The sequence below is a fragment of the Perissodus microlepis genome, chromosome 23 (assembly GCF_051167445.1).
Source record: "Perissodus microlepis isolate ML-2025 ecotype Zambia chromosome 23, ASM5116744v1, whole genome shotgun sequence".
Taxonomy (NCBI): domain Eukaryota; kingdom Metazoa; phylum Chordata; class Actinopteri; order Cichliformes; family Cichlidae; genus Perissodus; species Perissodus microlepis.
The window spans coordinates 24,624,158-24,650,944 of record NC_140482.1 but is presented as its reverse complement, the minus strand read 5'-3'; the positions used below and the strand labels follow the sequence as shown (position 1 = coordinate 24,650,944).

General features: G+C 39.8%; 2 protein-coding genes and 1 long non-coding RNA gene across 5 annotated transcripts in view; 2 read left to right on the top strand and 1 right to left on the bottom strand.

Annotated features, from left to right (window-relative positions):
* Window positions 1-1,546: 1,546 nt before the first annotated feature.
* On the top strand, window positions 1,547-6,229 carry LOC146361529 (uncharacterized). Its single transcript, XM_084920733.1, has 7 exons — window positions 1,547-1,980; window positions 2,065-2,310; window positions 2,447-2,704; window positions 3,434-3,736; window positions 3,837-4,106; window positions 5,556-5,639; window positions 5,786-6,229. The coding sequence occupies exons 1-7, from the start codon at window positions 1,739-1,741 to the stop codon at window positions 5,850-5,852; spliced, it is 1,470 nt and encodes a 489-aa protein (XP_084776859.1). The 5' UTR covers window positions 1,547-1,738; the 3' UTR covers window positions 5,853-6,229.
* Window positions 6,230-13,314: 7,085 nt separating this feature from the next.
* On the bottom strand, window positions 13,315-19,148 carry LOC146361528 (uncharacterized). Of its 2 annotated transcripts, none has more exons than XR_014799395.1 (5): window positions 19,041-19,148; window positions 18,462-18,582; window positions 17,523-17,721; window positions 15,197-15,304; window positions 13,315-14,701 (listed from the first exon to the last, which is right to left on the bottom strand). It is a non-coding gene; the product is annotated as an uncharacterized LOC146361528 (long non-coding RNA). The 2 variants fall into 2 exon arrangements; XR_014799396.1 differs by having other exon boundaries at window positions 15,197-15,301.
* Window positions 19,082-26,787, top strand: part of LOC146361526 (protein NLRC3-like) — a 33,744-nt gene continuing 26,038 nt past the window's right edge. Inside the window, exons 1-3 of one of the 2 annotated variants that reach the window (XM_084920711.1) lie at window positions 19,082-19,143; window positions 20,594-20,731; window positions 20,816-20,914. In XM_084920711.1, the coding sequence (XP_084776837.1) occupies window positions 20,643-20,731; window positions 20,816-20,914 (188 nt within the window). In that variant the 5' untranslated portion in view covers window positions 19,082-19,143; window positions 20,594-20,642. Of the gene's footprint in view, window positions 19,144-19,472; window positions 19,581-20,593; window positions 20,732-20,815; window positions 20,915-26,787 lie in introns of those variants that run through there. The other variant, XM_084920712.1, reaches the window with a different exon arrangement.

The window sequence follows — 26,787 nt, the reverse complement described above, 5'->3', positions numbered from 1 at the left end:
GATGGAGCAAGAATCACAAAACTTCATAAATTCTCTACAACATATAAACTGGGAATTCACTGAAATTTATGCTTTAAACCGTCTTGAAGCTCTTCTAGCTTTAGCTGATAAAATGCTTTCTGCAGACTTTTAATTCAGTGGCCAAACTAAGGGTAACCAAAAATGGCAAAATGCAACCTAAAGTTCTGTGCATCAGTCTTTAGCCTGTACATGTTAACAGCACAATTGGAATGGACCTGTTGCAGAGTGGTCAGTGCAACGTCTTGCAGTTGTTGTGGTGCAGAATCTAGAATGAAAAGAACAAATATTTCAAATCTGTTCTGGATTAATAAACAAAATAGACTCCATGGTTGTTACGATCTGATTACTTGTCAATTAATATGAAGCTCTTCAATGAATTTCCATTTGTAGGACTGACCTCTTATCATGGCAGCTTTGGACTATTTGTCTTCTCAGTGAGGTGGGGGTGGATTACATCAGCTTACTTCACTTTGCTGAGAACCAGCTGCACCTTTCAGTAAACAGTCAAACACAACTCTATGACCAAGCTGGAAAAATCCTGCAGAAAAGTGCAGAGAAGGTTAAAGTCTGCCTCCACTGGGATCACAGAAGTTCTGTTTACCAGTCTGTCAGCAAGTTTCTCTTACAGTGTTTACCCAACATCCACTCACTCAGGTATACTGCTTGTATGCATATTAATCTATTTATAACCTCATACATGTTTCATCTGTCTTTAACTTCAAATGTGTTGTGCTTGGAGAGAAGGCAGAGAGAAAGGCTACGTCCAGAAATTATGACACAGAATTAAAATATTGACTTATTATTTATAAATATCATCTTGGAATCTAAAGTTTCTTTCAGTCATCAGAAAATCTCTCAGATCAAAATAAGTTCTTAATTAATCTGATCATCGGAGCAGCAGAGAGAGAACAGCAGACAGGAGGGAAGATACTGGAGCTGTTATCATTAGTGTGTAGATTCCAAAACAGTCCTCTTAAAAGGAAATGGTGTGACTTCCTCATGGACCTGTACTCTTATGAGACTAAAACAGGTTTGAGTGTCCTTCCATCATTACAGTCAGTTTTCCAGTCAGCTCCTGCAGTCTGGTCCACAAACTTCTCAGAGAGAAAGACCTCCATCCTCCTGGAAGTGCTGAAACTCCAACCAGAGAAGAAACAAGTGGAGCTGACAGGCTGCTCACATGAAGAGAGTGAAGTGAGGAGTTTCCTGCAGTGTCTGCCTTATATCTCACAGCTCAGGTAAATAAGACAGATTTTAATTAATTTTTTCATTTGCAGAATATTTCCAGCATGTTCTCTTATTTCATCTCCACTGTGATCCAGCTGTGATCCAGACTTCTTCCAGAGTGTGTGTACATCCATGTCTGTAAGATCCACAGAGGAGGCCCAGCAGCTGGAGTCTCTGCTGCAGCTCCTGGGGTTCCAGCTGCTGTTAACAGGAGAATTACACAGGAAAAGCTGCTGGTCTGTGGGGAGAGTTCTCAAACTGTGTGGCTCTAAAGTGGATCTCATCCTCACACCCAGCAAGATGTCTGTCAGAGGAGCCGCTCTCCTCTTTAGACACACAACACAACTACACAGTCTGAGGCAGGAAGTGAAATCATGACTCTCTATTGTTCTTCTAACACCATTTATCTGCTGTCCACTTTGAATCTTTGGTTCTTGGTGTTCATCATTTCTGCTCTTTTGTCTCTTTGATCTTCAGGCTTTCCATCGACATGTCCTTGCTCCTGTTTCAGTGGGTAAGAAGAGGCAGAGTGGTCTGTCCACTGGCTGTGGAAGAGCTTTCTCTTGTGCCTAAGAAAGCTCAACCATCACAGAGAATACTGTTGAGGGCTGTCAGTAGTTTGGCTTCCCTGCTGAGATACTGGACAGTCGGACGGTTGGACCTGACTGAGACCTGCATCCCTGCTCAGGGTCTGATTACACTGCTGCTCCATGATGGTCCTCTAACAGTCAAGTAAATGTCTTTCCTGAACATCACAGGCCAAATAAAATGTACATTTTTACTTTAAAACTTATTTTATATTTATGATCTCTGCAGACTGAGTGAAGAGAGCTTCCAGCAGCTTCTGTGTCTCCTCCATGAAATCCAGGACAAGGACTTGACGTTGTCCTTCTTCAGTAAGGTTGGTGGAGACCTGACCTCCTGTCTGAACTGGGAGCTTCTTCACTATCTGCTGCAGCAGGCGTCAGCTCAGACCATCACTGTGAACCTGAGGAAGAACCTCTTCTTACAGGAGGGAACCACACGTCTGCTTCCCTTTCTGGACAGGATTGTGTTTAAAAGGTGCTGAATGTAGTTTGATCTTTTACCAAACACAGTTTCTGCTGTTTAATCAGGAGGATTTGAAATGCTGTCTCATCTTTAACCAGCAGTTTATGGAGCCTTTAAACAAAGTTGGAAATAAACTGTTTGTTTTCAGGCCCAGTCCCAGCTTTGTGATGAGCTCCATCAGAGAGCTCTACAGAGCTCATGACAGTCACGCTGTGCCCAGTTTACTGAGGTCACTTGGTCATGTGATCAACCTGAGCTGCAGAGAGCTGGACTCAGTGGACTGTGCTGCTCTGATCTTCATCCTCAAACACGGAGACGGAGTCAAACTGAACCTCCTGTGGACCTCCATACCAGCAGAGGGAGTAGAGTCCATCTTCTTCATGCTGGACAAAGTTTCTCATCTCAGGTCAGATATTAGAGCTCGTTTCTCTGTGCTGCACCTGTGTGAGTGCTGAACAACACACTGGACTTTATTCAGCCGCTGCCATGGAGGACTGCATTTCTTTACCTAATTTACCTAATTTATTATTATTTTTTTAAAATGTATTTTTTTTTAATAAATGTTATCATAATAACATACTTAACATAAACTAACATTTTACTTTTACTGCGTGGAAAAGATTTTCTGAACAGCTGAACAAGAAACTAAAAGGAAACTTTTAAAGTCTTCAAAATAAAATAAAAAAACAGCAGGCAGAGTGAACGTGATATAAATTTACTTTTCTTACAAATAAAAAAAAAGTTACACAGTAAAACTTTACTGTATCCACAAGTGGCAAATTGATCATTAATTAACTTTGCCTTCAAATAATAATGAATGATATTTACTAATCATTAGTAATTTTATAATTAGAAATATTACATGAATGTGTTGTTGGCTACTTTTGACAGTTGCTCAAACAATAAGCTGAAGGCTTATTGGCAAAACTGGACTCAGTGTGACTTTGTCACTAGTTTAATAACATGAGAGTTCATAAATCCAGCATCTAATTACAATAATGTATTTGCTGCTAGTTCATAGATGCTGTTCTCAAAATCCTTTAGTTTCAAAGATCAACACATTTTCTTCAAGCTAGCAGTTTGTTCACAGCATCTATAAATTCAGTTTTTCTGTCTCCATGTGTTTTCCTTGCAGTGTTGACAGGAATCAGCTGCTGAGGTTCATCCACTGCTGTGCTGCCTGTGACGTCCAGCAGGAGGCAGCGTCAGGCCTGCTGAGGACTCTGCAGCACAGCTTGGATCTGTCCTGCTCCTCCTGTGTGGAGCTACCAGAGGAGGATCAGCCTGAGCCTCTGAGTCTGACTGCTGATGACTGCAGGGCCGTCTCCACCATCCTGACACACAGCAACTGGGACACACAGCTCGACCTGCGAGACTGTGAGGTGGAGGACAGCGTGCTGGACCTGCTGTTTCCTGTCCTCCACAGGGTCCACCTCAGGTGGGAAAGACCACAGAAGAGTCTAAACCAGCGAGAAGCTTGTTCACACTGGTGTTGATGCATCCTGACAGTTTCTCTTTGCTCTGTTTGTCCTGTTTAGAGTCAGTAAAACTGTCCTCGTCCAGCTGCTGTCTCTGGTTCCTGTGAACAGTGAGAGGGACACAGTGAGGCGGGCGGTGTCCCTGTGTGGAGCCCTGGGTGGAGAGCTGGATCTCAGTCACAGCACGCTGGATCAGAGGGTCTGTGGGTCTTTGGTCCAGATGCTGGACTCGTGTGAAAGGCTGACAGAGCTGGACCTCAGTCACTGTCAGCTCACTGACCAGCTGCTGCTCCCTCTCATCACACATCTGCACAAAGTCCAAGTCCTGGAGTGAGTGTCACACACTGATCCTTCTCTGGGAGGCACCAATAACCATCAGCCTGTTCACACACACTACAATAATATAATGTGCAGTGATCACTTAGAATGCAGGAACTCCAGCAACACTTAAGGGAAGATGAACAACTTTAATAATTGACCAACGCGTTTCGGCTTGTGGCCTTCATCAGGGTCATAGTAAAACATTGTGGAAAATTGCTTAAATACAAGACAGGAAACAGAAAAAAAAATCAAATTAACCAATCAAAACTTCATAGATAGATCAGCTGACATATAACAGGTAGGTATTGGTTAATTGGCTATGTCACGCCAAAGTACATACTGGACTAGATCACTAATGATGAGGACGGGGGGGGGGGGGAGTACATAATCCCCACCTGTCTGAAAATAACGCATGCGTGTTCATAAGAAGGATGCTATAAATATGCAAAATTAAAAAAAGGGGGACAGAGGGCAGTATACAATAATGAAAGGAGGTTGGTCCAGCAGTTGAATTATAAAACAAGAGCACATCATCACATGGGAACACATTTGTTAAAAGGTCCTTATTTATGTCTCTAAAATGTAAAATCTCTAAAATGTAGACTTAAAATGTAGACTTAAGAAAAGATGTCTAGAATTCTACTCCTTCTTTGGCTGAAAAAATAAATAAAATTAATTAAATAAACATTACTCATGTGAGAATAATTTAACTGATAAAATTAGGATAAAAACATAAAAAAAGTTCAGTTCACAAAATCTCATTGATAGAAAAATCCTCATTCATACCTCTGGGGTGCAGACTCTTAAAACGGAATATCCAAAATGCTTTTTTTTTTTTTTTTTTTCCGGATAAAATTTATATTGCCACCTCTTTGGTTTAGTTTAATGGCTTCAATACCTAGAAAAAATAATGGTGAATTTGGATGTTTATCATTGAAGTGTCTTGCAACAGGGCTGGTTAGATCATTCCTCTTGATTGAACTTCTGTGTTCATTAATTCGATCTTTAAGAGGGCGGGATGTTTCTCCTATATATATTTTATTGCATGGGCACTGTATCATGTAGATTACATTTCTAGTTCTGCATGTGATAAAGCCCTTTATGGCAATGGTTTTGTCACCTATAGGGTCTTTGAATGATTTAACATTTTTGGTGTATTGACAATTAATGCATGCCCCACACTTGAAATTATCTTGTAGGTTATGGCTTATCAGGGTTTTATCTGGAGTATTAGCGTCCTGGCAAGCTCTAACAAGCCTATCTTTAATATTCCTTCCTCTCCTGTAGGTTATCATGGGTCTTTAAAGGTATCTAATAAGTTTGGGTCATTTTGAAGGATATGCCAATGTTTTAAAATGATTTCTTTAATTGTTCTGCACCACCTTGGAAGTAGGTGAAGTTGTGCCAGAAATTTTTTGCAGCGATCAATTAGAGCCACTTGTTGTGTTTGTGTTACAGTCTGAGTCACAATCAGATCACTGATGCTTCGACTGATGTGTTACTGCAGCTGCTCTCCATCAACCCCTCCATCGACTGTGTGCGGTGAGCCAACATGAATCAGTCCCCATCAGTGAAGGAGTTTCTCCTCAGACTCTCAGAGGAATCATTCACAGTCTGAGCTCACATGGATTCATGTTGTTCTGTGTGAATGAGTGACGTCTGCTCTCTCTGCTTTGGTCTCTATCTAGACTCTTCAGCAACAACTTGGTGCACAGAGCAGCTTTCAAGGAACACAAACAGTTTGAGATCTGGTGAAGCACTCGTCATCGTCATCATTATCATCATCATCATCATCGTCATCATCATTATCATCATCGTCGTCATCAGGGAGCTGTGGTTTTATGGTCTCATAATTGTTTCTTGCTAATCTGTAATGTACAACAGCAATAATGGTTCGGTAAGCTTTAATAACTACTTTAGAATGTTTTATTTTTCTTTATTGTATTTCTTTATTATGTCATTATTAAAAATAGTATTTGTATAGAGACGAGCACATCTCAGACTGTTTCTGAAAGTTCTGCAGATTTTTGTTTTATGGAGTTCTGATTGAAGCTATGCAACAGTCATCCTAATGTTTACACATCAGATTGTTTTATCGTGATTAAATTATTTTAAAAAAGTAAAAAAATAAAGCAAGGGTATAATAGTTACTTTGTTTATTTTTGGTACTTTTGCAATAACTATACTGGACTTCATGTGTCAGTCAAACATAAAGATGTCATAATGACTTTCACAGTAGTCATGCAATAACATTACAGTCAGGTGGCATGACAACAAAGATACCGGTGAGTGTCATTTCTTTATTTTAAATGAACTAATGCAAGAAATAAAGGTGTGGTGCAAAACATGGTGCATATTTTGATTTTATGAAATACATGTGAAAATCAAATCAGTTTACAGACATCACTTTTAATCATGTAAATATACAAAATGTGATCTTGTCTGAAAACAGTTTATAAAAATGTAAAACTTGAAGTCTGTCTTTAAAAATATTGCACTAAAATTTCACACAACTCTTACATTTTTTGATATGGGAATTATAAATATATAACAACACTGAGAGTGGTTTTATTATCATATACATGTTAAGAGAGAGTATGTCATCACACAACACTGAGTGGGTTTAGTGAGATTAGTATTGTTTAGCACTCAGGATGCAGAGTGGGTTGTCTGTTAACATTAAGATTTGAGCATGCCTCAAATCATCATCTGTAGTTCAGTCTATGCACACACATCTGGACAGCGGCACAGCTGTTGTAGTTTTGTCTCTGTGGATTTTAAACAGCCAATTAATATGAAATTGAAGTGTCATCTTTTAGCTTGAATTCCAGGGTTTTAACAGAAATGTTGTACTAACTATTCAGGATTTATAGCAATTTTTATACATAGTGCCCCATTTTCAGAGGCTCAAAAGTCACTGGACTAAATGATTGAGAGCTGATGTGTTTTTCAGTTTTCCTTTATTTCCTGAACAGTGTATAAAGGTAGTTTTTAATACCAAATTCCTCCCTTGAGATGCTTATGTGCTCTCTTGGATGAGATGTTGGGTTAGATGTTGTGAAATTGTTTTTCTTAACCATGGAAATAATTTTGTCATCATGCACTTTTCCTGTCTTCTGTGATCTTTCAGGCCTTTTTGCTGGCATTGCTTCTTTTTAAGAATGAACCAGACTGTTGATTTGGTCTCTTCTGAAGTTTTTGCTTTCTCTCTAAAAGGATTTTTAGAGTCAACTATGGCTTATTCACATTCACATGAAATTGCTTTTCGGTCAGTTGTTCAAATAATTTTGAGCCTTTTAAAATGATGATGGCCATTTGTACAGTATGTTTGGTTTCTGTGTGAGCTGTGGGCTCAACTAATGCATCACACATTGTATATTACTTGTTCCATGGATTTAGCTCAGGAGGTAGCGCATCTACTAATCTGAAAGTTGGTGACTGCTCCAGTCTGGATGTCAATTATTCTTGGGCAAGCTACTAACACCAAGTCACTCTCTGATGTATCTATTGGAGTTTGAATGTGTGTGAATGTTAGAAAATAGAGATGGACCGATCCGATATTACATATCGGTATCGGTCCGATACTGACGTAAATTACTGGATCGAATATCGGAGAGAAATAAAAAATGTAATCCGATCCATTAAATATCAAAAAAGCACCTCACAAAACTTGCGACACGGCGTAACTCGGCTCATAACCGTAGCACGTGGGAGCAGTGTGCATCACGTGATAGAGCGGCTGTGTGTATTTGTAGCCTCGCTACCAAACCTGCATTTCATCTCCGAGGAAGTTTTCCCAGAGAGAAGTAAAGCAAGTGTGTAAGTTCATCTCTGAATGTTTGTAACGCATCCCCACGTTAAGCTTAACGACTGCCTCTCGCTCCCTCTCTTGTTGCTACTTTAATCATGAAACTGATCAATGATCAGCTGATCGGCTTTTCTGTCTCTCTTCTTTGTTTTTGGACCACTTTGCACCAGAAAGAGGAAACCAGCGGCTAAACAACAGCAGCACATTTAAGCTTGATAATCTGTTGTTAGAATTTATTTAATATTACTTTCTACACCAGGATCTTTTTCTACGTAGCTGACAGCTGGTAACTGTGCAGGGGCGTTGGAAATGACTGAAAGATTAATAGGCTCTGTTTTGAGTTTTGTTCAAAAAAGAATGACTTCATATAGGGAAAAATATATATCACATATGCAGGACACCTTAAACTAGTTTTTTAATTAAGCAGCAAGGCAGAACAAAGTCGGGCTGTATCAAGACACAGGGACTAAACCCCAATTCAACCAGACCCAGAACTGATCCAGAATTAAAACAGGACTACAACAGTTCAAAATCAGGACTACTTAGGACTTAACCAAAACCGAACCAGAACCAGAACTAGATGATAGTAGCACTGAAAATCATCATAGAACTGCACTACACTTATTTTTAAATTCTACCAAAGTCCACTATTTAGATTGAGAAAAGTTTATATAATTATTTAGCCTTGTTGTGCAAACAAGCCTGCATAACTTAATAAATGTAGAATTTGAAAAATAGCAAACCTAAAAAGAAACACTAGGTACGAGATACATGAGTACCTATGTTACGGTGATACTTTTGGTAAACAACCATTTGACTAACATGTGTGTCTCACCTGCTCTTGTTCCATCTCTGTTCTGTCCTCATTCTCCATCTCCCTCTCTGTTCCTCTCTCTCCCTCTTTGTGCTGACAATCAAGCCAAACACCAACATCATCAAATATACAGTTGAAACCAGATATTTACACACTCTTCAGATAAAAACACAAACACTTTTTAATTGTAACATCAAATCAGACTAAATGTTTATTTTTTTAGATTGATAAATATAAAAAACACTTTTGTTAACTTTAAGAGTAAAGAGAGAAACTATCTGTATTTCTTAATTGTAAATGGCACCAAATTGTATTCAAAATTGAGCCATACTTATGGAGCTCCACAATTCTTTTCCTGGTGTTTTGGTTGACATCTCTTGATTTTCCCATTTCAAAGAAACAGGCTCTGTGTTTTGCCTTATATGCATCCACAGGTGTGCCACCAATTTACTCACATGGACTCTACTAACCTATCAGAAGCTTCTTCAGCTCAGAATGGAATCGTCTGGAGTTTTCTTATTAATTAACAATAAACTTAGTGTATATGTACTCCTAAATTTGATGAAAGTGATAAAAAATAGACAGCTCTGTCTCTCTTTATTCTGGCATTTAACTAATTCAAAAGATATTTCAATATTTATTTATCCAAAACAAAACAAGTTTACTCTAAATTGATGTTGTACAGTAAAAGATTTTTTATTGTGTTTTCCATAAAGTGTATGTAAATATCTGGTTTAAACTGTGAATATACTGCTGTGTATTGAAATTCCTCTTGTTTTGCATAGAAATATATTGAACAACATACATAGCATAATATATAAAATAACATCTACCAGAGTTTTTTCTTTGAAAGAAGCCCCTTATGTCCATTCTTGTATATCAGTACATTACTGAAACCGATTTATTTAGCCGTGGAGGGTAACAACTGAAAATATGAAATAAACACGTGTAAGCTAAGACTCTCTAAAGAAACAGCATTGTTGTTGTTCGGCTTCTCATTTCGCCATTTGTTGATTCACTTGAAGAGCAAGTAACGTAATATGGGTCAAATGATCAGTTTGATATCAATCTTTCGTGATAAACCGTCATATTTACATTATTTGTACAGTACGAATGATTTGCTTTGGTACCTGGTCAAACTTCAGTTCTCCTCTGTCTGCCTGGCTCCGTTTCTCCAACAGCGCACTTGCAGGCAGCAGCTGCCCCGCCCCCTCGCTCAGTTGCTTAGTGTCTGAGCTCGGATCATACCAATATTAGGGGGGATTTACGCACAGTCGTAAATTCCCACAGTGTGCACTATGTGCTTCGAATATTGTGTGTAGTTTTTGTTTTATACACTTGTCAGCCAGGCATCTAACTATGAAAAAATTACACTCCAAAAGACCCCGGGCTTCTGAAAAAACAACCCGGGCTTAAGCCCAGTAAGCCACCCTCCCGCTCCGCTACTGGTTTGCAACCCTATTAGTTAGGTTGCTGAATATTTCTGCTAAGTACTCTGTAAAATACCAGAATAGGAAGGATGGAGTAGGTTTAAGTTTATTAGATTGATCAGTGTTGCTGAACTATGAAATATTTTGGGCGCAGTGTATTTTTTACACACAGGTATAACAGAATAGCTTTAGTGTTGTTTATTTAAACTTGAGTATGAACTTATACAAAATGCAGCAAGATATTAAAAAACAGTTTTATTGATTAAACAACACACTATATCGGATTCATATCGGTATCAGCAGATATCCAAATTTATGATATCGGTATCGGACATAAAAAAGTGGTATCGTGCCATCTCTATTAGAAAGCACTTAAGCATAGGGAAAAAAGTGTTTGTATGAACAGGAGTTAATGAGGCATGTTGTATAAAACACTCTGATGCCCCACGAGATTAGAAAAGTGCTACATCAGTCCATTTACCCACTGTTAGACATCAGTCCCATGAGAGTTTCTGTTAGTGTTGACAAAGGCTACGTTCACACTGCAGGTCTTAATGCTCAATTCCGATTTTTTTTGTCTGCTTGTTCACACTACAAATAAAATGTGACAGCAAACGCGCTCTAGTGTGAACCCTCAAAGCGGCCCGCATGCGCAAAAGAAGATGTCACACACAACGCGCTCTGTTTAGACCCAGACCAAACAGTATTGTTTGACTGATGGCCCTTAATATCAGCGGCGATTCTAGAATCAGAGCCTTGGGGGTGCTGAGCACTCAGAGAGCTGCCCGCCAGGCAAGATAAAGTTTGCTCGTCACGATGAGACTTCTTCCCTGTCTCTGTCAGTCCCTGCATCCCTAAATGTCTCCAGTTGTCCCGAGTTCCCTCTGACTGTCTTCGTGCATTTAAACCCCTGTTCCTCCCTGTCCTCGTCGTCTGTTGCCTTCGTCTCTGTTATCAGTCGTCATAATTTTACCATCTCTGTGCAAGTCTGCAAATTTCTTTATTAAATCACAAGTTTCTTAAATTCATCAAGTCTCTCTGACAAACATGACATCACTGTTTTGTAGATTCTTACACAATTTAATCCCCACATTTGTGAAAGAAAAGCAAAACACTTTTTTAAAAGTCTGTAACAAAACCATCAAATCTGATAAAGGTTATTTAAATGCTGAAAATGAAGAATGGATTGGAATAAAAATACAGATCCTAACCTTAATTACTGCGGAAGAATAATGAATGATGCTCATAGTGAGTAAAAAGTAAACTGAGTGCATTTTTTGGACAGATTCACTTTTAATGTGTATGTATAATATAATACAGATACATAAAACATACACTCCAAAAATAGAAGAGTCCTTGAAATGTACAAATGTACAAAATATGAATTAAAAAAATTATAAACACTTCCATATTGTATGAGTTTTTCTTTGTCAGTTTAACAGTTTCTGTTTTGCCTGTCACTATTCCCTGTCTGTTTTCTTACCTGGTTCTTCCTGACCTTGTACTTTCTCCTCACGTTCTCCTCTTTCCTCTCTCACTCTTTGGACTGACAATCATACACAAATAGATTGTATTCAATTAGATGAAAAAATTACATTAATATGAAAATGCATCTATGCATCTAATAAAAGATATAAATATTGAAACACTGATCCAACATTATTCTTGACTGACGGATCATTTGATCTTACACTTTAACCTGAATGTGGCTCCTTTTTTTGAAAAAAGTTACTTATATCCATTATAAACCTGGCTGTCTCTCTGTACACACACACAACAGGAGTTATAAGGTTAATGGGCATCCAGTCAGTTAGCTAGTTAGTACCTTGGGTTTAATATCAGCACATGCACATATAACAAAATAAGCAGCTTCTCTCATTCCATTTCAAACAGGACAGTAGTAACAACAGAAGGCTACGGACAATTTTAAGTTTTAGATATTAAATAGGCCAGGGGTCGGCTCTGATGATGAGTGCCATCTAAAATTTCCTCAGAAGTCAATGTGCTATATGAGTGCATTAGCAATAAATATAATGCTAATTTGCGATGTGCACCGCTGGCCCGGCCATTCATTTTCCTTCGAGTGCCAGTTGTGGCACGCATGCCCAGGGTTGCTGACCCCTGAAATAGGCTACGTAAATTTCAATGGGAGCAACAGGACGGTCAAATGTCGCTGATTTTACTACAGAGTAGGACGAATTGTAGGGTAGCAAACATCGTCTGAAAACACGTTTTCAACATTGCAGGTTACCTGGGTGTAATTTTTTTCAGCTAAAAGGAAAGATGGTCTGACTCCTACCTAACTATTGCTCTGGCAGAAAGGGCGCTAGAGCCAGAGTAGGGGAGAGGCGGGCTGGAAAAACCCTTTTGGGGCAGTTGGGGGGGGGGGGGGGGGGGGTATCTATACTTTTGTTGTTAAAATATTACGTCTGAACCAAGTACTGTATGGTTTTTATATTTTTAGCAGTGTGTCACACAAACAGCAAATATTGTCAAAAAAAGTAAGAAATTTTTTGGGGGGGTGCTTTGATACATTCTGCAGGGTGCTTCAGCACCCCCAAATTGGGCTAAAAATGCCCCTGCTTAATATAAAGACTTGTTTCGGACTTTTCTTTTCCCAATTTTGCATTAAGTTATAGTTATTTTGTTATTTACACATGGCCTAATGATTATCCTTATTGCTGTTTTAGAGAGGAGCGGTGCTTCAAAGGATAGTTGCAGATTTCTGTCAGAATCTGCAGATTATACAGTACAAATAAAATGTTCACGTTTCTCCAACGCTGTCTTTCCAGCAGTTTCTCTAACAGCAGAGTAAAGCTGACCCCCCACCCACTTGAAACGTAAAGGCAAATAGGCAGGGTGGTTAGTGCTACGTTTGTGCAGATAAAATTATTGTTTGTGCTTCTACAGTTTCTGAGAATTTAAAAGTTATATTTTTGGCTGATGACATCACCATCCCCCCAGACTGCTCCAAATCAGACCAAAATGGTCTACTTTTTTAGTGCTTCATTTGTGCAGGTAAAATTAGCGTTTGCGCTGCTACAGTTTCGGAGATGTGCTGTTATGGTATGACTGCTGAAAAAAATAATGTCTTTTTCAAATGACTTTTTGCTTTGTGTGTTCATTTGTTCAATAAAGTTCTGTGAAGAACTAAGACGCAAATACTTGAGGATTTATTTTTTAGAGGGGATTAAAAAAAAAAAACTTTATTGAAAACTACATTTGAACATTTTACACTCCCATGAACACTTTCCTAAAAACAAACAAGCTAGCAGTCTATTGCATCAAATACACATTTTTATGGCAGAAAAAAAGTATTATTTGGCATTACTATGTCTGAATGATTTTTACAACAGCGTGTTAAATCTGATTTCTGGACAAGGTAAGTGTACATTTAATACTGAGGTTTTAGTTACTGAGTTAATACATGATATAGCTAACTGTCCGGATCAAAGTGATTTTTTTTCCAATGTTAAACATTTTCAAAAATACAGCAATTACAAATTTGCAAATCCAAGAAAACCTTTAAAAACATTATGTTTTTAAAGCTTTAAAAACATCCAGTACACTGGACTAAAGTGCTGTACAGTACGTGTTAATGGGTTAAACACTCAGACTCAAGTCAATAAAACTCAAATTAAATAGCTCTATCTTAAAAACAAGAATTCCACAAAATATCAAAGTGTAGATTGGTGGATAACTTGGGGGAGGGGTTGCTCCTGGCTGAATAAATAGGTCAGAAATCATGTTTTTGCTCCATCCTAATCATAGTGTGTTTTTTTTATTTAGATGCCTCGAAAGCCATCTGTAGACAAGGTTTCCATTTTTGCAATTCAAAAGAGGCCATAGTCCAAAATGGCAAAAATAGCCACTCCAGCTGCCCCAGTCTGGAAAGAGCTGAAGACAAGATGTCAGTAAAGGCCCTGTACACCTTTGTAAAGCTAAATAGACACAACATCTGGTCAACTTTGAAAATCAGTGATCAGGAAAGTAATCTAGAAAGTAATAGTGAAGGACAGTTAGAGTCACATTACATTTCCCTGGACAAGAAAACTATCAAGCTTTTGAGGACTGGGTTAAATTTATTCCTGAAAAAGGTTTGAGTACAATGACAAATGACTCCTTCTCAAAAAAGGGAATACACAATTTTGAAGCCTGGCACTTGGACTCATATCATCAACAATCTTGTATGGAAGAAGATCAAAAATACATGTACACTTGTGTTCCGAAGAGCAAAGGTCCATCCAACTGTCACCAATAATTATCTGGACATTAGAGGTGACTTTAAGGAGTGTCATGGCCAGTTAGAAATGTCATATGACAGACAGCCAGCAATTAATAACCAATGGTGCTCCAGTGTTTCATGAGAAATACAGATCTCTCTCTGCACACTGGCCACTCCAAGTGGTTCATGTCTGAAAACCTGCATGAAAAGATCGCTAAAGAGCTGTGTGAGGGCAGAATGGAACCAGCTGTATGGAGGTCAGCGAAGGCAGCAGATTTGATGGATGTTGGAGATCCTGAGCCAAGCCACCTTCCAAATTTGGCCACTCTGCGAAAAGCCAAACAAGAGAGAAAAGACTTGGAATTAGGAGACAAGGATCCCATTGCATCTCTGCAATTATTAAAATATAGTGTTCCTCACAGTGAGAGCATCCGAGATATTGGACTGGACAGATTTTTCTGTCACTACTGGAGTCAAACTCGGATGCATGTTTACAAGACATTGTCAAAAAAAAAAAAAAAACTCTCCCCCAACTGTGCGTTTTAATGCAACCGGTTCAGTTTGAGAAAACTGCTGAGAGCTAATGGCAAATCTGGCCATATCTTCCTTTATCAAGGTATTCTGACAGAAAACAATTGCCCCGGTGTCCAAGTGGTGCAAATGCTATCAGAGAAACATGATGTTAATGCCATCGCAAACTGGTTGACAGAATGGATTCGTGCAGGCGCACCTGTGACAAAGGAAGCTGCGAGTGACTCTTCTCTGGCAATTCTGGGAGCTCTGGTCAAGGCTTTCACTCCTCATCCTGATCTGAAGTCCTACCTTAATGAATGCTTTCATGTTCTTCTTGGAGCCCAGTCTGCCAACCCCCCCTTGTTTTATCAGGGTTGATGTTGCACACTGCATCAAGATGATATGCCAGTGGGACTGCTTGAAGGAGAAAACAAACTGTTAAAGATTTCTTTGTCAATCATTTTACATTTGCAAGCGTAGTAGGCGGGGCCAGGTACGTACGTTCTTTTAGAGCAGAGCTACAGGTTAAAAACGCCCAAGGCGAAGCGGTCAAAAGTCTGGCTGTACTTCACAGCAAAAGATGCAAACTCAGCAGCCTGCAACAGGTGCTTTAAGGTGCTCTAAGGTGCTCCTTTGCACAGTGTTACCTCCTGTGCAAAGGAGGTAACACCTCCAATCTGATGAAACACCTGGCGACGCATAGCGTTTTTTTTTTTTTAAAAGCCGAGAAATGCGCCGTATTTGATAGCTTGCTGCGAGACCTCACATCAAGAACATCTACTGCGGGTGTGGTGCCTGTTATCGGTCCCGGAGTTAGCAACATCTCCCAAAAACCCGAAGAGGAGAGTCCTGGCCCCTAGCCCTGCCAGTGTAGCAGAAATGATGACGGATGATGATGGCAGCAGCAGCCGTTCTTCTCTGAGTGAGTGGCTTAATGTTGTTCGTGTGTAATTTACGTTGAGTAGGCTAATCACGTTATTAAATTAATGCATGTAAGGTGAACTAGCAAACACCGTCGTAGTTACATGCGGCTGTCTTCTTGTTTGATGGCAGATACTCCCTTCACCCTGGCCAAAAAGGCTAAAATGACCAAAGAAAAAGGAGGGAAACAGCTAAACATGAGAGGTTTTTGGATAAAGTTTGTGTTTTTTTTCCCCCCCCCATTGATTAAGCACTGCTTCCAGCCAAGAGTGATACCATAAATCCCCTATAGCTGCAGAAAAGGCTAACATTGTTATCTTTTTACAAAAAAAACAAAAAACAAAAAAAAAAAAAAACAGCTGAACATAAGAGGTTTTTGGACAAAGTTTGTGTTCTTCAATCTTTAAGCACCGGTTCGAGCACCGGCACCGTTTTAAAAGTACCGGTTTGGTACTGGTATCGGATAAAACCTAAACGATACCCATCCCTAATCAGAAGCTTAAGCTCCAAGTTTTCTTATTCATTAACAATAAACTTAGTGTACATGTACTCCTAAATTTGATGAATGAAAGTGATGAACTTGATGAAAGTGATTAAAAAAAAAAAAAAAAAATAGACAGCTCTCTCTCTTTATTCTGACATTTAACTAATTCAAAATATATTTTAATATTTATTTATCTAAAACAAAACAAGTTTACTCTAAATTGATGTTTAACAGTAAAAAAAAAAAATGTTTTTATGTTTTTTCCCTAAAGTGTATGTAAATATCTGGTTTCAACTGTGAATATACTGCTGTGTATTGTTTTGCATAGAAATATATTGAACAACATACAAAGCATAATATATAGAACAACATCTACCTGAGTTTTTCCTTTGAAAGAAGCTCCTTATGTCCATTGTGTTCATCAGAACATAACTGAAACTGATTTAGTGCTTTAAATATATGAAATAAACACAAATGTAAGCTAAAACAGCATTGTTGTTGTTGTTCGGCTTTTCTTTTCGCCATTTGTTGATTCACTCGAAGAGCAAGTAACGTAACATGGGTCAAATGATCAGTTTGATATCAGTCTTTCGTGATACACCGTCATATTTACACAGTACGAATGATTTGACTTTCGTCACTATGTGACTTTTGTTGCCATGATGCCAGGTCTCTCTTGGAAATGAGATTTTTAATCTCAATGAGATTCTTTACCTGGATAAATAAAGGATTAATAAAATTTGCTTTGGTACTTGGTCAAACTTAATCTCTCCTCTGTCTGCACTTCTTCTACAGCAAACTCGCAGACAGCAGCTTCTCCCCCCTCTCTCACACGCGTAAGTGCTGTGCTCAGTCGCCTAGTGCCAGAGCTCGGATCATACCAAAATTAGGGGGAATTTACGACTGTGCACTATGTGCTTCGAATATTGTGTGTAGTTTTTGGTTTATACAGTTGTCAGTCAGGCATCTAACTATGAAACAAATTCCACTCCAAAACACCCCGGGCTTCTGAAAAAATGACCTGGGCTTAAGCCCAGTAAGGCCCCCCCCCCCGCTCCGCCGATGGTTGACTCCAAATCTCCCGTCCACTATGTCGATCTGAGAAAGCAAGACCGAGACAGCGAGACCAAGACAAGATCACGTAAAAGTGGTCTCGAGACATCCAACTCTAGTGCAGGGATAGGTACTCACAGCTACAAGATTGGAGACATCTTGTGGATTGATACTGACCTTGCAAACCAAACAGAATTTCCATTGAGTGAATTTCCCTCCAACCTGGTTCACCAAGGAAAGTCGTTCACTTTGAGGGCATTAATTGCTTTCCATGGAATGATGACCAGTGGTGGTTTGGGGCATTACACATACTGCAGGAGAGCTCCATGTGTGTGGGAGTTCTATGATGACCTGGGAAATGGAGTGACGGGAGCATCTGAAAAGAAAAATATACAACCCCATGCTGTGTTATACACAGTATAATGAGTGCTGCCTGCATTTTTCTGTTTTATTTGGTTCATTACAGTTACATGTGTTCAATATGGCTAGTGTGTGTTATCAGTAAGTTCAGTTTTGCATATAAAGTTAAAGTTCTAAATTAAAAATCTTTTAACACTCTTTTCTTTGTCAGTCTAATGTATATGTGCTTTTACGCACCCATTCACCTTCACCTGTAGCCTTGAAAGTAACCGTTCCATTTTTCTGTCAATAATTTTTCTGTATTTGTTTTGTGTTGACCTCGTGGCTTAAGTCAGGGGTCAGCATCCTTTTCAGTTCAAAGGGCCCCTTTTCCCCTGTTGCTACAAAACGTGTCTAAAGCCGAAAAAAATAAAGAGCTTATAAATATCTAGAAAATGAGTTTTTGTATCGTGAAAGCTATGCAAGTGCAAATAAAAATGTTTATCTTTAGATTGTAATAAATCATCTAACCTTTACAACGGGAAAAAGTATTTGTTAAAATGAAGCCAGCTAAGTGAGTCCTTTCCATAAAAATTGAAAATTAGGAAACATGGGCAACCAACTTGAAAATTACAGCAAATAGTTTTGAAGCTAAGAAACATTAACTCACTTTTAAAAGCCTTGCACATTCTGTGAATAGTCAATGCAGATATTTCATAAAAAACAAACTGTTAACAGAACCCTTTCTTGTTGTCTTTATAATAAAACATAACTTACTTGGTCTTATAAGAGCCACAGTGGAGGGGCCAGAGAGCCACATGTGGCTTTAGAGCCGCAGGTTGAACATCCCTGGCCTAAGTGCTGTGGAATATTCAATTTTCTACATGTAGGTGACAACCTATGAAAGCAAACACATTATTTCTGAGACAGCTACATTAATAATAATGAACATATATAATTCAAAACAAAATCATAGAGACAAACTGGGTATGTAAAAAAGGCATACATGAATTACTCCACATGTAACTCAGTTTTCCACAGAAAAAAAATAAAAACTTTAGCCAACCTTGTGTACGTTTCTGCACTGGTAACAAAAGAAATATCGACCTTTCCGCTGACTAAATTGGGTTACTAAAATGTAAACTAATAAAAACTTAATATGCAGCAAGCCTAAAAAAAGTGGACAGTCTTCTATAAAAGTGCATAACTCCACAGCTGCTGAAACTCACTGCCACAGACACTGGTGTTATACAGCGTAGGCCGTAAGAATTAAAATCGTTATATCTTAGAAACAGTAGCAGCACAAACGCTAATTTTACCTGCACAAATCTGCACAAACGTAGCACTAACACTCACCCCTCCCAGTTCCTCGTTGGGAGTTCATTTCGTTCTCAGTTTACTTTCACTTTCCAGAACTGGTGTCGCAGACGATCGTCTCCGTATTAATCTCCATGTGAAGGTAATGGAAGCAGTCTGTAATGTTTCTTCTTTTTTGGTTAACATCCGCTGTGTGCAGCTTAGTTCCAGCACAAACGGCGCAAATCTGCCGCTTCATAGTTCAAGGTGACGAACTCACACGACTAGGCCAACAGGTAACCCGACCACTCGCCATTTTGCGTGTGATCAGAGTCCGGGAATGAGAACAGCAGCAGAGTTAGTTGATAGTCAACAAGTCGTTGTTACTGTGGATCCACTTACTGATGAATGAAGGCAGCTTTTCCTTACTCGATCAGTCTATGGAAGAGGCGGAGAGAAGCCGCTGCTCTTTCGTTCACTGACAAGCTAAATGCGACCTGAACTGCATTGCGGGGGGCGGGCAGCCGCACTAACTAGTGTCAGATTAACTGCTGACGGAAAACACATTTCGGGAGCTGCAGGAACGCTACCAACAAACCGGTAAATAAACCCAGTGAATATTTTGTCTATCAAAATTCCCTCTCTTGCTTTCTGAAGATAGTTATGTATCATTTTTAACCTGCAGAGTGAGTTCTCCTAAAGCACAGGTGTCGAACTCCAGGCCTCGAGGGCCGGTGTCCTGCAGGTTTTAGATGTGTCCTAATCCAACACAGCTGATTTAAATGGCTAAAAGACCTCCTCAACATGTTTTAAGTTCTCCAGAGGCCTGGTAATGACTAATCATGTGATTCAGGTGTGTTGACCCAGGGTGAGATCTAAAGCCTGCAGGACACTGGCCCTTGAGGCCTGGAGTTTGACACCCCTGTCCTAAAGCAATATAATGGTAGTTCAGGGAAGATCTACCCCAATTTCTATTAATTATTTTTTAATTTTCTCCACCACTGCGATGTATTTTGTGACGAAAACTAGTCTATATTATGTTGGTTTTGGAATATGTTTTTAGGTTTGCCTGTCCTGGCCTTTGGATATAGTATAGGCTTTCTGTTGGATTGTGTATTTATAACCACTTTTCTAAAGACACCATTTCCCACCAGGTTTTATGACAAGCACAGTTGGCTATTGTAGTCTCAGGTAAGGTGAGTTATATTAAAGTAGGATTTCTGAAGATTCATATATTCTTATATATATTCTTCTTTTTATATGCTTCCAAAAAGACATGCATGTATTGAAAATCCCCCAGGCAGACATGTGATCTAAGGCAAAGGCAGCCATATAGTTCAGGTATCAAAATAAATTGACTTTTTTAGTTAAAAGTGAGAATCCAATTAAGTGTGTCAGTGAATGCATTGTGTGTGTGCTGGGCTACAGCTTCACGACTCCAGTCAAGTGGATTGATAGTAGCACAGCTTCCTCTGCCTCACGCTGCTGTCTGACTGCATTCAGCTTACATTGAGATAAAGCAGAAAATAAGCAGCTGATATTTGGACAGCACGCACGATGGAAAGGAGGATTTCAGTTGATGTGCACATGAATGATTTGTGTTTCCTCTCCAGGTGAAGGTAGAAAGTGTGTGTGAGCTGATGTGGATGTGAATTCAGCAGCATGGATCAGTGTGAGGACAGACAGGAGGGAGTCCCTCCCTCTAAAACCACTCTGTGTGGGGAACATGAGAGCCAGACCAAAGCTCAGAGGTGAGATGACCATCTCTAACTGTCCATGACTCTTCTCCATGTCACAGCTCAGCACTCACATCACTGCTCCATCATTATTCACAGGAACCAACCTGGACCTGAACCCAGCTGTGTGTCCTTAAAGAGTAACAATTCCAAAGTTATTGCCACCAATTTTGGAAAAGGATGGCCTGCTGCAGAGAGGTAAATTGCATCTGTAAAACTGTATAAAATGTGTTTGATCCATTTTGAATGAGTTTTATATGAGCCAGTAATGTAAAGGATTCAAGTTAAAGGTGGACTGATATTGATATCCACGCACACACACAGGTTTAAGTGGTGTGGAATGCCTTTTTCTCCAAACCCGCCCTATGGTGGTTTACATGGAGTACCCTTTCCTGAGGTCCTAGAGCCCTGGGAATACGGCCGTGGTGTTCTAAAAAATCTGAAAAAAAACTTTGGATCTCTTTAAACCACATACACTCTGTATAGAAGTCAGTAAAGACTCATACCCATCAACCTGACTCCAATATGGTCGATGGAGACATGGTCCCTTTTGACAAATATGTGGTTTATAAGGTCAAACAAATGGTTTATGAGGACTTTAAAGGGACATGGGACACTTATTAAAACCTACCTCATTAACACAAATACACCTCTGACATAATTATTTTATTAACAAAAATTTGGTTTTGCATCTATAATACTGAGCTTTGTTCTTGTAAACAAACAAAAAAAAAACTTTAAGTTTTTAATTATTAGGTATTAGATTAAAAACAAAGAACTTTTTGAAAACATTTCACTCAAGACATTGAAGATTATGAGTTATAAACATATCCAGCAAAGCCTCTTCAGGCAAAGTGTGAGAATTGTTTTAAACAAACTAATAAATAGTATTATATTTTATTATCATTATTTTAAAACATACAAGTTCCAAAATCATTTCAGTTAATGCAGGCATATTCAAAGTCCGGCCCGCGGGCCGAATGCGTCCCGTGTTCAAATTTCCACTGGCCCGCGGTCTCTGTCATAAAATCAATAATACACGCCCGTCAACACTGTTGACCACAGTATAAAATACACACGTACAATAACGCTATTTTATATTTCACCTAAAGATGGCTGTAGACTTATGGCCACACCATTGAGGCGTGACCCTTGTGCTTATCCTTTTAAACCCTATTTCTAAAATGGCAAGTTTAACTAAAAAAAAGGAAAGTTGACATAAAGGGCGGCCACTTCCAAGATAAGTGGAAATTGTTGTATTTTTTCACTGAAATACTAAACTGTGTCTGCCTAATCTGCCAAGAGACTGTGGCTGTTTTCAAGGAATTCAATATTAAGAGGCACTACCAGACGAAACATGCTAACTACGACACGCTAACTGGGAAAGTACGTGGTGAAAAATTGAAGCAACTTGAAGCAATTTTAACGGCACAGCAGCGCTTTTTCGCAAGATCCCGTGAATCAAATGAAAATGCCACAAAGGCAAGCTACGAGGTGGCAAGGCTGATTGCCAAGCACTGCAAACCTTTTTTCTGAGGGTGAATTTGTAAAAGACTGCACGATGAAAATGGTGGAGAACATTTGTCCTGAGAAGAAGCAAGAGTTTGCCAATGTTTGCCTGGCTCGTAACACTGTGGTGTGAAGAATTGAAGAAGTTTCATCTGATATTAAGAGACAGTTGGGGGGTCACGTGACGTCAATGGCGGAGTAGCTGTGTTTCTCGCCCGCTCCCGCAGCCTGGCATTTGTTTAGGCCTTTATATATGTCTTATTTGGTTAAAGTCTCTGTTTATTTCGACTTTTAAACTTCGTACGATGCCAAGCACTCAGAAGAAGCTCAACCTCGGGTCAAAACCGGGCAAATCCGGAGAAAATCACCCTCCGCTCAGCGATCATGCTGCAACGGTAATGGCGGAGGCCCAGTCGTCCCCACTTCTTGGCCAAATGGACGTCGACAAATTGGTGGAGAGGATATCGGCGGAGGTGCTGAAGGCTGTGGAGACCTCCTTTGAGAAGAAGATTGACCCGGTTCTGAAAAGACTGGAAACATGCGCAGCTAACATCTCTGCATTGGATGTTAAAATGAAGGAGGCAGAGGCGCGTATATCAACGCAGGAAGATGTTACAGCGGGATATGGCACCAAGATTTCTGAAGTGGAGCTTAAGCTGGAGGCCGCTTTGGATAAGATTGATGACTTGGAGAACAGGAGCCGACGGTGTAACATACGTGTTATTGGGCTACCCGAAGGCAGTGAAGGTACCAACCCTGTGTCTTTTTTCAAAACGTGGTTACCGGAGTTGGTGGCTGTGAGTTTCAAGGGCGGCGCTGTTAAAATTGATCGCTGCCACCGGGTGCTTGCACGCCTCCCTTCCAGTGCCCAGCGGCCCCGCGCGGTCATCATAAAGCTCCACAACTTCCAGGATAAAGCACGGATCATGCAAGCGGCTAGGAGGAAGCAGTCCTTATTTCATAACGGCATTCCTATTATGATATTCGAGGATTTCTCTGCCGCTGCTCTGAAGAAACGCCAGGGATTCTACCACGTCAAACAACGCCTCAGGGAGATGGATGTCCCCTTCGCCATGATGTACCCGGCTGTCCTTAGGATCAAGATCGATGGCCAGGAGAAATCTTTTAGAACTCTAGAAGCAGTCTCAGCTTACCTGGATAACGTGCCTCAAGGGGCGGGACCGCGCTCATCCTCAGTGGCTCCAGCGGACTGTTGATCTGTGCTCCTGTCCCATACGTGAGGCATTCGCCAATCCCTCGTCTCCTCCTTTCTTTTTACTTATTTTTTTTTCCTGTTTATTATTATTGTTATTTTTTCTGTTTGTTTTCTTTTTTTCTTTCCGGGTCTGCGCGGAGATAATAACCCTATACATATAGACTATTTTATTTAGCCATTTATAATCCGAATCCTTGTTTTAGCTGCGGGCGGGCAGCTATTTCACGTTACTGATTAAGAAAAGACTCGTACTCTGGTCCAGCATCTTTCTATGTCCAAGTTGGAAAGTTTGCTTGCGCCCCCCGCTGGGCGTTGGAGACCTTTGTCTGACCTCCATACTCTCTGGTTTCTTGACGGTTCTGTTTCTTGTAAATAGTTTTTTGTTAATTGTTAGCAAAGCAGGACGTTTGTTTTTCTATGTGTATTTTACTTCCCACTGGTGTTGTAGAGCAGTGTTTGGGAGCCCTACATATCAGCTATGCTTTGGTCACCTGAGCGTGGTTCCATGCTTATTTCAAATATTGTATGATAAGTGATAATTCAGTGTTAAATGTTTGTTCCTGGAATGTAGGAGGTATACATAACCCTATTAAACGGAAAAAAATATTGAGTTTTCTTAAGAGGGAGAATGTCCATGTTGCCTTGTTGCAAGAAACTCACCTGTCTCCTCAGGAGCATCTAAAACTGAAACGTGATTGGGTCGGTCAAGTTTTTAGTTCCTCCTTTACAAGTAAGAGCCGCGGTGCAGCCATTTTAATACATAAACACCTACCGCTGACAGTTGACCAAACAATTTGTGATAAGTCTGGTAGATATGTTTCCTTAAAGGGCACCCTAGGTGGTCAGGCGGTGTCATTTCTGAATATTTACTTTCCACCAGTACAGTCTAACGACTTTATTGCTCATACTCTCTCTTCCTTTTCTGACTGGGTTTGTGATAATTCTGTGATAGCCGGTGATTTTAACTGTTGTTTTTCTACAACTAAGGACAGATCCCCTCCTAAACAAATTCAAATGTCTACAAGGGCCAAAGCACTTTTAGATACTTGTAACGAACTTGATCTGGTTGATACCTGGCGGACTCTTCATCCTAACGATAAAGAATTTACTTTTTTTTTTTCCGGTGTTCATAGAACAAGTAGTAGAATCGATCTCGTTTTCACCCCCAAACGATCACTGGGAAACATTTTGAGATGCACAATAGGCGATATTATTATATCAGATCATGCGCCGGTTTTTGTTCAGCTAAGTGATCTAAATCCTGTCCCTCGGTCTCATGCCTGGAGATTTAACAATTTTTTGATTCACGACCCAAAATTCGAAATGTTTTTAAATGATCAGCTCGAACATTTTTTAAAGGTTAATGCAACCCCTGAAGTTTCTCCAGGCCTGCTTTGGGACACCCTGAAGGCTTACACCCGTGGACTGATTATATCATATTCAGCAGGCCTGAAGCGGAAAAATCAGATGGAACAATGGAAATTATTACTGGAATTGCACGAACTGCAAGATAAACATAATGAATCACCTTCAGAGCAATTAAGGAATGACATTCAGGTGGTTAAAACAGCTTTGGAGGCACTATTGACAAGAAAGGCTGAGAAATCTCTTTTCTTCATGAGGCAGAGGTTATATGAGTTTGCTAATAAACCTAACCGCTATCTGGCCAATCTTCTTCATAATAAGGGTGCTGGTTGTAATATCCCATGTGTTAGAGACTCATCTGGTTTACCTAAATATGACAATTTAATTATTAATGATACTTTTAAAACTTTTTATAAGCAGTTATATACCTCCCAGTTTAAATCGACATTGGAACAAGGTATGCATCACTTCTTCTTGGGACTAAATTTACCTAAAGTTACTGAAATCCAAAGGGATGATTTATGTAAACCTATAACGCAAAGTGAAATTTTGAAAGTTATTCAGATGCTTCCAAATAACAAAGCCCCGGGTCCAGACGGGTTTACGGGGGAATTTTTTAAGAAATTTAGTAAGATTCTGACTTCCCCACTGTATAAGATGCTTCTGTCCTCTTTTGAGGCAGGCACTCTCCCTCCCTCCTTAATGGAGGCTAATATTTCGCTAATTTTGAAGAAGGGGAAACCTCCTGAAGAATGCGCTTCTTATAGGCCTATATCTGTTTTAAATCTTGATTTGAAGATACTTGCTAAGGTCCTAGCTGTACGTCTTGAGCCAATACTACCTTCGGTCGTTAAGAATGATCAAACTGGTTTCATACGGGGGCGGTATTCCACACATAGCGTGAGGCGCCTACTTAACATTATTCAGCACTCGTCTTTGTTTAACCCTGAAGCTCTAGTCATCTCACTTGATGCTGAAAAGGCCTTTGACCGTCTGGAATGGCCGTTTCTTCTTTTCACACTTCAAGAATTTGGTTTAGGTGACAACTTTGTTAAATGGATCCAGATCCTTTATACTTCCCCTCTTTCGGCAGTGATTACCAATGGTTATAGGTCGGACAATTTCAGTATCGAACGTGGCAGTCGGCAGGGCTGTCCGCTGAGCCCTTTGTTATTCGCCCTGGCTATGGAACCCCTTGCCACAGCCATTAGGAAGGATGCTGCTATTGAAGGACTCTGTTTGAACAATTCTCAACATAAGATTTCACTTTATGCAGATGACGTCTTAATTTTTCTAAATTCTCCTGCTCATTCAATTCCTAGATTAGTTGCGTTAATTGGCCAATACGGCTCCTTCTCAGGCTACAAGATCAATTTTTCTAAAAGTGAGGCTATGCCCCTCTCTGTTCTAAATGAGGTTGATCCAAACATTTCTCAGCCTTTTCGTTGGTCTCCCTCCGGTTTCACTTATTTAGGAGTAAAGATTTCACCAAATCTAAAAGAAATGTATAGTCTGAACTACACCCCTTTAATTCAGACCATCAATCGCGATTTGGATAGGTGGTGCAGCCTCCCTCTGTCTCTCTTAGGTCGTATTCATCTGGTCAAGATGAATATCCTCCCTCGCCTCTTGTATTTATTCCAGATGTTACCGCTTGCTCTATCCAAAAAGGTTTTGTCAAAATTAAATGGTTCAATTATTTCTTTTATATGGCGTAAGAAAAGATCTAGGCTGAGATACAGTTTTCTGTGTTTGCCTGTTCAGAAAGGTGGTCTTGCCGCTCCCTCCTTCCCACAATACCTCTTGGCTGCACAGTTAAAATTTCTTACAGAATGGTTTATGGACGATCCGGATTCTATTTACCTCAGCGCTGAGTCCGCTTCTTTAAAGGGCATTCCGTTGCGGAACCTGCTATACATTTCCTCAGGCAAAGCCACAGTTCTAACACAAGATAATATGGTGCTAAAGAATATGCTCATTA

Bases quoted from the DNA above. Each gene is read 5' to 3' on its own strand.
- LOC146361529 (XM_084920733.1), top strand. From the start codon at position 1,739: ATGTCCTTGCTCCTGTTTCAGTGGGTAAGAAGAGGCAGAGTGGTCTGT. The intron at 2,311-2,446 runs GTGCTGAATGTA...GTTTGTTTTCAG, and splicing joins GACAGGATTGTGTTTAAAAG to GCCCAGTCCCAGCTTTGTGA. The intron at 5,640-5,785 runs GTGAGCCAACAT...GTCTCTATCTAG, and splicing joins CCCTCCATCGACTGTGTGCG to ACTCTTCAGCAACAACTTGG.